This window comes from Lepus europaeus, chromosome 6, assembly GCF_033115175.1.
Source record: "Lepus europaeus isolate LE1 chromosome 6, mLepTim1.pri, whole genome shotgun sequence".
Taxonomy (NCBI): Eukaryota; Metazoa; Chordata; class Mammalia; order Lagomorpha; family Leporidae; genus Lepus; species Lepus europaeus.
Genome location: NC_084832.1, coordinates 13,713,378 through 13,726,920, shown reverse-complemented (window position 1 = coordinate 13,726,920; position 13,543 = coordinate 13,713,378). Strand labels below are relative to the sequence as shown.

At 43.2% G+C, this 13,543-nt stretch overlaps 1 protein-coding gene across 7 annotated transcripts in view; it reads right to left on the bottom strand.

Annotated features, from left to right (window-relative positions):
- DOCK9 (dedicator of cytokinesis 9) overlaps nt 1–13,543 on the bottom strand; it is a 325,663-nt gene that overhangs the window by 155,252 nt on the left and 156,868 nt on the right. For all 7 annotated transcript variants that reach the window (XM_062193991.1, XM_062193993.1, XM_062193997.1 and 4 more), the window contains exon 3: nt 3,490–3,579. In XM_062193991.1, coding sequence (XP_062049975.1) covers nt 3,490–3,579 — 90 coding nt within the window. The remainder of the gene's footprint in view (nt 1–3,489; nt 3,580–13,543) is intronic.

The window sequence follows — 13,543 nt, the reverse complement described above, 5'->3', positions numbered from 1 at the left end:
CACTTTAGCAGCACGGATCTGAGGCCATATCATGGAGACAAACTTCACCTAAGCCTGTAAGCATATCCACAGTGATGTAGTCTTTTGGATTAACAGCACTTGGATCTTAGGAAGCTGCACGTCCTCTATTAAGACATGAAAGTGAATAGGACATATAAACCTAAAAACATGGTCATGGTACTTACTAATGTCAGAGCTATCTCAGATAATATATCATATAAACTCACCTTCATTTGTCTTTTATTCATAAGGGATAGAGTGAGGCTATCAGGAAAAAAGATGTAGGTTTTAATTCACAGTGACATGTGACATCTGTGTGTGTGCATACAGAATGGACAATGTATGGACCCCTACACTGCCAAGGAGCCCACCAATGACACGGACCTACGTAGACTGCATGTCAACTACTTTGCTACCTGAGAGATTCAACAGACAAGGGCAGCATGTTTCATTCATCTAACCATGAGGAACTTTCCAGTAGTATGCACTGTCATAAGATTGGAAGGCCACAACTACAGTGAGTCAAAAACAACAGGTAAAGAGTTCTAGTTAACACTGGTTTAGTTCAAATAGTGCTTTGTATGGTCAGCTCCTGACTACAGTTACACACATTTCAGTGTGGCAAAACAAAAAAAAAACCAAAAAACCTTGGGTAGATAAGTTACCTATGTCTCACCTTGTTTGTCTTTGATTGCAATGAACATGATGAATGAAGTTTCCATTCTGCTTATTTCACTTCACAATTTATGCCATCAATCTTTTTATCTATGACATAGTTTATGCCTGAAGGCCTTCGGCACCAAACCCCCTCCACCCCTAAACTCATGAAAACAATCCCGGCAACAACAGCGAGAAGAGCAAGCGCTTCCTTTCATGCTGTGCCCGGCTCCATGGCAGGCACTCTCCTTACACAGACGTGAAGGGAAGGCAGTAGAGGCCAGAGTTAGAACAAATGGCACGGGGTGGCTAAGAGCAAAGTCGGATGGCCACTGAACAACTTTTCAATTCCTTTGCTATGCAGTTAGAATTATTTAAAAATATTATTATATTCATATTAATACTTTAAAACATTTCTCAAAACATATGCACACTTAGAATATCAGATATCCATAATCAAAATAACATTGTAAAAATAATACAACTTCTGAATTATCGATAGCTTTGGGTGTTCCTACTACTGCCCCTAGCTCCATGAGCACAGCTAGGTTAGGCGTATGCATGACATAGTCTAAAAGATACGCTCCGATTCCCTTCATGTGGCTATAGTAGTTTTCCATCATTCTCTGCAACTGAAGTTGTACCCACCAAGTCTCCTTGAAGGACATTAAAGCCATTCCAAAATGTATCTGCCCAATTAAAAACTAAATAAATATGGGGCTGGAATTGTGGCATAGCAGGTTAAGCAGATGCCTGTGATGCCAGCATCCCATAGTAGAAAGCCAGTTCAAGTCCTGCTGCTCCACTGCTGATCCAGCTTCCTGCTAATGTGTCTGGGAAAGCAGGGGAAGGTGGTGCAAGTGCTTGTCCCCTGCCACCCATGTGGAAGACCTGAAGGGAGGTTCAGGATCCTGGCTTCAGCCTGGTCCAGCCCCAGCCATTGTGGACATCTGGGGAGTGAAAATAGTAGTGTGTCTCTGTCTCTCCCTCTCTCTCTTTCTGCTTTTCAAGTACATAAATCTTTAAAACAGACACACACACACACAAATAAGTAGATGCTTGAATAACATGAAAGCATTAATGGAACATATCATTTTTAATATCTTAGAAAAGATATATTTTTAATATCTTAGAAAAGATGGGAAATCAAAGTAATTTTAACTTTCAAATATTTTAAATGATAAGGCCTTTCAAAAAAAAAAAAAAACATAGGTACCCACGTTAAGTATACTTAAGCAGTCAGAGTTGACTGCCTATAGCAGGCTAAATTCTAAGAACGAAGCACTGAATAAGGCAATAAATCCAAATCCCTTCCTAGGATATATAAAGTCTAGGAGCTAACAGGCTCCATCAAGAATCTTGGCTGGAGAACTGCACCTCCAAACAGGAACATGACCGGCTGGTTACATGAGGAACAGTTCAAACTTAGGAAATTCAGTGATATTTTGAAGTTACACTCAGAGTTTTGAAGGTTTTGGTTTTTTGTTTTTAGGCCACTAGATCTTCTCTGGGCCGCAGGATGGAGAGGAAGTGATATTTCCCTCCACCCAAGTGGAAAGGTCCCAAAAGAGTTTAGTTCTGTTGGCTCCAGTACCATAAAATGAAGCATCTATTGCTCAAGCTACAGTGATTAAAGAACTTGAAGGAAAGTTATCCTCAAACACCACATTTTCTTAATCGATGGAGAGATTGTTAGCAATTAATAATTCTGCCACACACTCAACAGATTTTTTTCTGCAAGAGACCAGACATTGAATATTTTTGGATTTGTGGTTCATGTTATCTCTGCTGCAACTATCCAGCTCTGAGTTGTATTGGGACAATAGCCATAGGCAACATGTAAACAAGTGGGCTGTGTTATAATAAAACTTTATCTATAGAAAAGGCTGCAGGAGAGATTTTGGCTATAGGTCACAGTGTGCCTACCTCCTGCTTTTAAACGAACAGTTAAAATCCCATAATCATATCCGGCTGCACTTGTCTGGCATTAAGTTAACTAATACAGTGGCAAAACGGGTAAGGCAGGAGACTTCCTCTTCAGAAGAACAAGAACACTTCAAATTTTTAAATATGTATTAATTTCTCAAAAATCTAAAGTAAAACTAAGTATTATCTAATTGGTCTTCGCTCACAAGTACAGAGCATCCTTGTAGCATGCAATTTCATCGCGGAGCGTATTTATCATCTAAATATCGACTAGAAAAGTGAGGATTAAAACTCGTTATTTTTAAGTGACGAAGCACTTCAAGGAAATCAAAATACCTGGAGAAAGAAACAAACACCCCTGGCCCTGGCTGGTGGTGGCGCGGACAAGGAACCTTGATGGAAATAATTTCCCTTTCCTCCACAACAAGATAACGCTACCTATACATTCAACCAACAGTCATACAGTCACACAATGACCAGCCTCTGCTCATCGTCACCGGCCACTTCGTGAATATTAAACTAGTCTTGAAAATAACCTGCAAATATGAAGACACGAGTGAACACATACACGAGTGTGCTGTCACTATTTAAAATTGATAAAATCAATATCAAATCATCTGATAGAGATTTTAAGTGAATTCATTGACAAGTCACTCTTTATACTAAGCCTATGAGATAAATTCTGTCAAACTCATTTTTTTTTAAGTCAGAAATTACCCCAGTGGAAATTTCTGTCCAAGTTTCAGAATTTGAAATCTAATGCTATTCTCCTATTTCAACGTCTATCATAAAAAACAAAAATTACTTCTTTGACACTTCCTTGAAAACACTACATTTAAAGACTGGGGTAAGGAAACTGGAGGAAAATTACTTTAAAATATAAGTTGATGTAGAAAGAAGCCTGACCTCTGTAACGAATAAGCTGTGTGCTTCCTCTTGCGCGTTCACGGGAACTGTAGAGCGCAGGTACCGGCCCTGTCGTCTCAGGATGGCTGTCTGCAAACAAAAGCACAGGGAAGCCTGGGTTAAGTGCAGCTGGAAGGCACCCACCTCAGAGTGCAGCACAGTGCCCTGCAGAGGGCCGGCACCCCAGGACCCTGTCAATGTCCACCAACAGGCTCTTCAGGTCACACACAACAGACCCCACCTGGTACCCTAACTTCCCAAGCCAATCTGGATAACAACCCCTTTCTGGATCAGGGACCCAATTATCCCCTCCAGGACTTTCTGCTCCTCTACCCCAAGGCAGAGTAGAGGCCCCTCCCATGGTTCCTAACATCCCACCCCCTTGATTAATTTCCACTATATAGCCTTTTATCTCCCTTAATTGCCTGTTCTGACTACATAAAATAAAAGTATGCACAACATACATTTACCACCTTAGCATCCAGAGGCATTAAGTACATTCAGTGGTTGTAAAACCATGGCCACCACCCATCTGTTAATTGTCATTTACATCTGGTTCTTGATCATTGCCACAGCCTTGGTGCCTAAGAGCACCACACACACAACACACACACACAAAGTTCTCAGTCAATAGCCATTAAGGAATCTATGAACTGTGAATGCTACGTTCCCTTTGCTGGACATTAGAACCGTTCTTGAGAAAAAAAAAAAAAAAAGATTTATTTATTTATTTATTTGAAAGTCAGAGTTAGAGAGAGAGAGGCAGAGGCAGAAAGAAAGAGGTCTTCCATCTGCTGGTTTACTCCCCAAATGGTCTCAACAGCCAGGGCTGGGCCAGGCTGAAGCCAGGAGCCAGGAGCTTCATCCCAGACTCCCATGTGGGTGCAGAGGCCCAAGGACTTGGGTCATCTGCTGCTGCTTTCCCAGACACATTACAGGGAGCTGGACTGGAAATGGAGCAGCTGGGACTAGAACCGGCGATCATATGGAATGCTGGCACTGCAGGTGGGAGCTTTTACATGATGCCACAGTGCTGGCCCCTAGAACTGTTCTTATTTCATGAGGTTTAAATGTTGACTTTAAATAATAAAAAGATTTTTAAGATATCAGAACATCTACCCCACTAATTGGGATTCAGGTTTCAGAAAATGTTGTTTTTTTCTCCCATGGGCTGTAATCCTTGGGTACTACTAACAGATCATCAAAACAACATGAAACATTTTCCTAGCACAATCTATCTTCTTGTCTCTTCAAGGCTAGTTACTAAGCTAGGATCTTGGGACAGCTGCTTCTCTTCTTCTGCCTTGATGGGAGGCAGCTTCCCGCTCCAGCCCATGTATTCTGTGGACAGCTTAAATTTATTACCTGCCCACATTTTCTTCCTTTTGTGTCTACTTCATTTATGTTTATTCTTTCTTGCACTGTGTCCATCTTCGAAAGTAACTTAACGCCTATTTTTAGCATCAGTCCTCCTTATCTTAAAGGCAGGGAAGGGAGGAATTCTGTTGTCCAGATGAATTTCATTACTCAGCCTGTGGGAGGGAGGGCTCACAAGGCCCTTGGTCTTGGTTTCTTTGTGAATATTACAAGCCTCTATTACACACCTGTTTTCATGAAATGCCACAAAAATAAGTAACCACAAGCCTGGAAGAGAGTCACAATAGAAAGTTGCAAAGGAACATACCCGATAATAGTGGAAATGGTCAAAATTGTTATAAATTAAGGGTAGGTATTTGGCCTAGCAGTTAAGATATTGGTTAAGATAGCTGTATCTCACATCAGAGTAACCGGTTTGGTTCCCAACTCTGGCTCCCAGCTTCCACCTTCCTGTTAATGCCAACCCGGGGAGGAAGCCATGATGGCTCACACAACAGGGCTCCTGTCACACACGTGGGAGATCTGGACTAAGCCAGCTTCGGCCTGGCCCACTTCTGGCTATTGCTGGCATTTGGCTCTTTTTTTCTCTGCCTTTCAAATTAAAAAAAATAATACAGAATTTTACAAGGGATGAATGGCATTTTAAGTTAATTACTATTATTACCAATAAATCTTTACAATATAACCTAATACAATGCATCTATTGATGCTCCCAGACCTGCCTACAGGTAATTCAGAAATACAGTAAGAGAGAATCATGTTATACAATACAAAGGGAATGCAGCCAGTGAAAACTGGAATGTGTGAGATTCTACAGGATAAATGCAACAGTTTCATAACATGCAAAGGAGGAGAGAGAATGAGAGTAAACAATCATATCATTAAAAGAGATACAAGAAATATATCAGCCAAATGAAATCTGTGGAGCATATTTGGACTATGGTCTCAATTAAACTATTGTAGAAAGATGTACTGGGTATCATTTAATTTTTTGAGGTTATATTGGGACACTGGGTGAGATAGTTTTATTATTACTTCCTTAATTTTCTTATCTGTTAGGGATACACTATGAAGCATTTAAATGTTGAAGTCATGTGATGTCTAGGGTTTACTTTAAAACATTCCAGAAAAACACAACACATTTAGGGGATTGATGAAACAATATGAACAGAAAGTTGATCTTTGCTGACGCTTGTTTATGGGCACATGGAAATTTATTGATTACTCTACTTCTACATACTTCTCAATACACTTGAAAATTTTTATAATAAATAGTTATACATTAGAGGTGACACTGTGGCTTGCTGGGTAAAGCCACCACCTGCAGTGCTGGCATCCCACAAGGGTGCCGGTTCGAAACCCGGCTGCTCCACTTCCAATTCAGCTCTCTGCTATGGCCTGGGAGGGCAGTGGAGGATGGCCCAAGTCCTTGGGCCCCTGCAACCACGGGGGAGACCTGGAGGAAACTCCTAGCTCCTGGCTTCAAATCGGCGCAGCTCTGGCTGTCGCGGCCACATGGGGAGTGAACCAGCGGATGGAAGACCTCTCTCTACCTCTACCTCTACCTCTCCTTCTCTCTCTATGTAACTCTGCCTTTCAAATAAATAAATAAATCTTTTTTTAAAAAGTTATATATTAAAAAAAGAGGACACTGTAAGAGACCAGGAACATCTCCAAATAACAGCACTGAAGAATCCTTCCATTCTCGTGCAAACGCACTTCAACTACTAGCTACAGTACAGTACACAGAAACACTGAGGAGGTGCCTATTTCACTGCTACTTAGCCACGGCCCTAAAAGAGGTCAAGTACGATAAGAGGAGATTATCTGTTGGACTTCAGAGTACACCACAGTGTCTTCTCTTCAGGAAAAATATTCTGCTGATCATTTGAAGGCTCAGCATGAATATTACTTTATTAGTCTATGCATCCAAACCTTTAATGCCTCCCTACTTTCTGCTAGAATCAGACTAGAGACTGGAGACTCAAGTTTTAATAAAATGTAGCTGCTGTTCATATAAAGCTCATAGTCCCATGGAAGAGGATAAGGAGGGAATGAATTACTAGAATGTGGTTTGTACTACAGAAGGGTATAGGGAAAACAGCACAGACACACAGGATGGTAAGAAAGAAAAGAGGGGGTTCTAAAATCGAAAGAGAAGAGAGGACATCAGGAAAAAGTACGCTGAGGGAGAGACACTAAGATAAGTTGCAAAGGATGAATACAAGTTGTATTTGGTACAAGGGAGGAAAACCCAGAAAAAAGCTTTCCCTTGGGAAGTTAAAAAAGTAAAATCAAGGAGCCGGCGTGATGGCGCATTAGGTTAATCCTCCGCCTGTGGCGCCGGTTCTAGTCCCGGTTGCTCCTTTTCCAGTCCAGCTCTCTGCTGTGGCCTGGGAAAGCAGTAGAGGATGGCTCAAGTACTTAGGCCTCTGCACCCACACGGGAGACCAGGAGGAAGCACCTGGTTTCTGGCTTTGGATTGGCACAGCTCCGGCCATTGCGGCCACTTGGGGAGTGAACCAATGGAAGGAAGACCTTTCTCTCTGTCTCTCTTTCTCTCTCTGTAACTCTGTCAAATAAATTAAAAAAAAAAAAAAAAAGTAAAATCAAGACATAATAAATGAGATCCTTTGACCTAGAACTAACATATAAAATCCCATATCAAAGGAAAATCTGTCTGGTTCTCTAATTAGCCTTGAATAAAGCACTAAAATCCCACCAACCTAAACCTAGTCAATAGTTTTAACTCATTCGGGATAAAAATGGGCCAATGGACAGACCAAGTTTGTGTGGCTGGAGCAGTTTCTTAAGAATCTGTGTTATTCTTTAAAAGGAAAGGCTGGGACTCCCCCACCCAGGGAGGGGGGACTACTGGACTTGGAACCAATAAGGCAGTCACTACTTGGTGCTACCAATTGCCAAGGTCTTCCCATTCTTAGACCTTGCTCTGAGTCCAATCCACTGAGTCACTTGCAACTGGGAGAAAATGCACGACCAATGAAGATATTACATCTGCTTGTTAATTCTATTTCTCAATGCACATTAATAAAATTATATTCTGGGCCGGCGCCGAGGCTTAACAGGCTAATCCTCTGCCTCGCGGCGCCAGCACACCGGGTTCTAGTCCCGGTTGGGGTGCCGGATTCTGTCCCGGTTGCCCCTCTTCCAGGCCAGCTCTCTGCTATGGCCCAGGAAGGCAGTGGAGGATGGCCCAAGTGCTTGGGCCCTGCACCCACATGGGAGACCAGGAGAAGCACCTGGCTCCTGGCTTCGGATCAGCACAGGGCGCCGGCCACAGCGGCCATTAGAGGGTGAACCAACGGCAAAAAGGAAGACCTTTCTCTCTCTCTCACTATCCACTCTGCCTGTCCAAAAAAAAAAAAAAAAAAAAATATATATATATATATATATATATATATATATATATTCTGGTTTGTTCTTCTGAGGTATTGGCTGCTACAAGTCAATTCCCCTGAGCCTAGACCACTCTGGTCATAATGACTTGCAAAGCTGAGATCTGATCCTGTACCAAGGTGACCAAAACCACCACCCCTCACCACCGCCATAATCTGCCTCAATAGCCAGGCAATCTCTGACTCCATCATCCGAAACTCTCCCACAGGCAGATGCCCTTCCTGCACCTACCGGACTGTGAATTCCTTTGATGACAAGAGACATATCTTTCCTTCTGCCTCTCTGTTCTGAGTACTCAATAAGTGTTTCAAGAATGAATGCATCCAAGAGTCAATGGAGACAAAAATAGGAACCTACCAGTACCTATGCATGACTTGCATGTAAGGTTTTATTTCCTCTATTATTAATACAACAAGATGTCTGATCCATTACAGAAATGGACAAAGGAGGACTACAGCATACGTGAACGTTCCATTTTAATTTCTCCATGGATTTTATGTATTAAAAGTCACATTTAGATAATAGCCTACTGTATGGCAAACTGATTCACATTAAACTTCCGTGGTTTTTTTCTGGCTTATAATAGAGTCTAAGTCAATACCAGGAGATTTGTACTCACTCGTTAGTAATAAAGCCCTTGTCAACAATGAACTAAAGTGTTTTTTACGTGGCTGTAGTGTTCTTTCTTGCATGAAGACAAGAACCCCACAGCTTCCATGGCTCTTATCTGGTGATAGAATCATCATTGGGATAGAAATCTCAGCACAAAACACAATTCACAAATAAAAGCCCTCTTCTAGCTACCTTAAAATATTCTCTATTACTTTCGGGAAATACTATTTAAGTTAAATACTGGTAGTCTTTGACACAGAAACCCGAGTGAACGTGGCCAAGCATGGATGGATAGGAGTCCCAGGAGAAGATCCACAGAGTAACTGAAAAGGAAGAGAAAGTGTTCCTTCAGTGGGAAGGACACACAGCAAGGAAGGAAGCACAGACTCTGGAGAGCCCCACTCACTCTCTACAGGACTTAAAAAAAAATATATATATATATATATATATATATATATATATATATATATATATATAAAAGAAGCTGAAAAAGTGCTGAGTTGCCCCCACACCAAAAGAGTAAAACTTACAACTACTTCCAGGCTGCTTTGGAATGACATATTTCCAACTTTAAAAGACACTTTTCTCTCAACTGAGATGATTCCCTCTCAAAGCTGGGAGGAGTGTGGCAGTGGCTCCGGGCCATATGTGGAAAGCAGGGAGCCAGGGCAGGGCTACCCAGAGGCAGCCACAGAGGTGCCACGTTCCTCACCTGGCTCAAAGCCTGGCCTTCCAGGCAGTTCTCGTCCCTTCTTCATCCTCCCTGCGCCTGCCTCCTGGCTGCCTGCAACCCTGGCTCTCCAGCTCAACTTGGAATCCCCCTCTACTGACTCTGGTCCTGACGTCTGCCTGGCCAGGTCTCTGCCTTAACCTCACTGGAGCTGGGGACGCTGACATGCTCATGTTTCCAACCACGAGAAATGTGAAGCGAATCATTTCATTAAACTTCCCGTGGAAGAATTGGAGATGTGATACTGGAAGGAGTTTTGAATGGAGAGCCAGGAAACCCGAGCCCCCTTCTGAGCTCTGCCTCTTATTAGCTGTGCAATCGTGGGGGAAGTCTGGATTTTCCACATCCATAAGAAAGAGTCCTCTAGGATCTCTAGGTTTCCTCTGTGGTTTAGGAATTCCACAGTTGTGTGAACATGGAATTCTAAGTCCATCTCTTTCAAACAGTTTATCTGACTGGTAGCAACTGAAATATAACTGGCATAAATATAACTGGGAAACTGAAATATAAAAGGCATCCATCCAGAAAAAAGAAATACTGCATTTGCTTTGATTTACATTTGTTATACTCTGCTGTTTTCTTTATGGAGCGAATTTCTGGATTAAAAGAAAGGGAAGATTTACTAAGTACATTTAAATAAATATAGTTGTATTAACAAAGTCATGCTTTCATACCATCATTATTTTTCTAAACCCCTCAACTCACACAGCACTGGACTTTTTATTAATCACTGTACAATGGGTATCAAACTATAATAAAACAATCCTCTTAATTCCTGGTGGGAAGTATGTAATTCCACCAGGCATTTAAAATACCATATTTTACAACATCTGAACAAAAAGACTGAAACAAAAGGCCGAGCCTTCCCCAGGGAGCACTTGAACAATGAGCTGAAGACCACATCCCAGAGAAGTGGGTGGGCTGCAGGGATCAGTGACAGAGCCTCCCCCTCTCCTCTGTTCAAAGGAACATGGAACTGGGAGTGTCCTCCCTCTGACAGCAAAACAAACATCAGGGACGGCCCCAGAGGGGAGTGTGAGCTTTAAGCCAGGAAGAGATGGGCAGGAAATGGCAGCATCTCCCGGGGCCTCCTTAGGATATGACCTGAGGACAGGAAGGCCCACTGGTCAGAGACAAGAAGACGCTCTGCTTCTTGGGAGGTAATGTCAGTGAGATCAGGACTGCTGTCCTGGGGGAGCAAAGGACGTGTTTATAGGTTCCTGGGTCTTACCTCTAAGATGAGCTACTTTCCGAGACTAGGGACCACCTGGAGTCAGGTGGAAGTGGCCCCAAGGCCCACACAGAGCCCACAGCAGCCTGAGAGCCTGGTCAACACTGGGCTAAAATGGGGACACTCTCTCCTCTTTCTGATCCCCTAGAAAGCATCCCATACTTGTGCTTATTTCTGAGTTTTCCATGTACTCAGTAGAACTCTACCTTCAAACCACTGAGGACTTGTTATGCACCTGTCAGAAAAACAGTACTTCAATCCACTAGAACAGCCCGCAGAAAGGGCTGGAGCTGCAGGTATAGGGGAGGAAGTGGATACAACCAAAAGGCAAAGCCCAGCAAGTCCGAGTGACATCAGGCTCTCTAACATGCTGCAGGCCTGGCCCGGCTCCCTCATAAATGATAAACCCCAGGTTGAATTTTATTGTGCTCAGCTGGGCCAAATGGCTAGCGTCCACTTCAATGTTCTAAAGTTATCTCCACTTTCAAACCACTCCCTGTTAGATGGATGGCTCCAATAGCTCCTTCCCTTCATCTCCAGGGCTGAGCCACACTGCATGGTGCCTTGCGTGTCTGCTGAGTTACGTCCCACTGATATCTGCTGGAAACCCCACTTGGCTGCACTGATCTGTACATTAAATGCTTCATTTTCAGCGCAATATTGAACACTGCTATTGGACAACGCCAAGGACTGTGCTGCCAACTTACTGAGCACAGAGGTGATGGAGCCTTTCCAAATATCTGGCAGATGCAAGGGCTTCAGAGCACATGACTTGCTTTTTGAGAGGGTTCAGCACCAAGCTGGGCTGGAAACTAACATTCACACAGGGCGTTCCCACATTTCACCTCATAGTTCATGTCTTGGCAGCTCACCCACAGTGTCTATTAACGTCAGACAATTCCATTGGAAGGGAAGCAGTTGCCTGAGGATTCTCAATGTTTAATTTGGTAATAATCAGGAAAAATGAACAACACATGGGACGAGACAAGGCTCTGGAGAAGGAATTCCATTTAGGTTTCTTGGGAGGATTTAATGAGAAACAACTCCCAAAAAGCTAATTACAACATTGCAAGCGCTGAGCCTTGATATGGCAGGGAAATGCACATTTCTCCTGGACTTTCTGAGCCTTGGCTCACCTAACGAAGCTTGTAGAAACCCCTTCTTGAGGGGAGGTAGGGTTCTCTCTACCTGCTGCTCACTGCTCACTGCGTGGTCCTCAAAGCTTCCTCCTTAACAGTCTTTCTCAATCAGCGCCACCCTTCACCCTGTGTGACAGCAAGGACGTTCCCTGAGGTACCCATGACAGCACACCAATTTGCAGCACTCACATAAACCACAGTGCGGCACCCTATCTGCAATGCCAGCACTCTCCATCCTTCGTACACAATCTCTGTTCAGCTGCCAGTCATCTCTCCAAGACTCTCAACTCATACCATCAGCCTAAGCTTAAATTCTTCCAATGACTCCTCACTGCTGCCACAATGAAACCCAAACTTCTTACATGACCTAAGCCCTTTCATAGCAACCAAATGAGCTCTTCCAGACTTCTGCCCTCTCCAACCTCCCTAACACCCCAGGCCCCTTTGCTGGCAGTGGACTTGTGCATTCTGTCTTCTGGGCTCCTGACACTGTGCCTGATTAGCACACTGCTGAACCTACTCAAAATCATTCCTGCATCTCCTACCAGATGTGAGAGAGAATATGGCTAGTTAAGCTCCTTTGCTTACTCAACACCCAGGACAACACCTGGCACAAGGCAAATGTTTGTAGAGTACACGGGCACTCGAGGTTTAAAACTGAGGATCGAACTGTTTACATGTGAGATCACAAGGGTTCCCAACAGCACAGTGTCTCAGCAACTGGGGCACTTCAGGTTGCTTCTATCACTAAATGTCTCATTTCCTAAAATAGTCATATTTCAGTAGATCTGAGTGTCACGAAAACTTCATTTTGCAACCTTCTCAAATCCCCAAAATTGTACATTACATACCATGCAGTAAAATGTATTAATAAACATAGTAAATATGACTAAATATGTTAAATGTCCAGAACACTTAATGACTTAACTCATCAATTAAGCACATCCTTTTGTTGTTTAAAAGTCATTTGAGGGAGAGCAAGAATGCTCCCTCATGGTCACCCATTCCACTAACGCCCACAATGACCAGGACCAGACCAGGCCAAACCAGAAGCGTGGAACTCAATACATGCCGCCGACATGGGTGGCAGGGATCCAGTGACTTGAGTCACCACTGTTATCTTCCAGGATCTGCATTAACAGGAATCTGGAGTAAGGAGCCAAAGCTGGGTGTCAAACTTCCAGGCACTCTGATATGGGAGCTGGCATCTTAAGACTAGCCCAAACACTCACCCCAAGTACCTTTTTAAAAGAGATTTTGATTTTGTTTGTTTATGTTTGGTTTGATTTTACAAAGAAGCAAGTTTTTAATCACTTCCTAAGTACTACCTCACAACTGAAAACAGCAGAGGTATCCAGAAAACCAGCAGTGGCCTGGTGGTCACTCAAGGCCAGGTGACAGGTCTGGCTTCCCTTCTATAAGAAATTCAGCCTGCTCCACACCATGTCACTTTGCAGCTAGAAACTGCCACCTTCAAAATTAGAATGATGCTACCTCAAGGACATGATGGAGGTGCAATAAGCTTCCGGGTCCCCCAGCTCCCTCCCA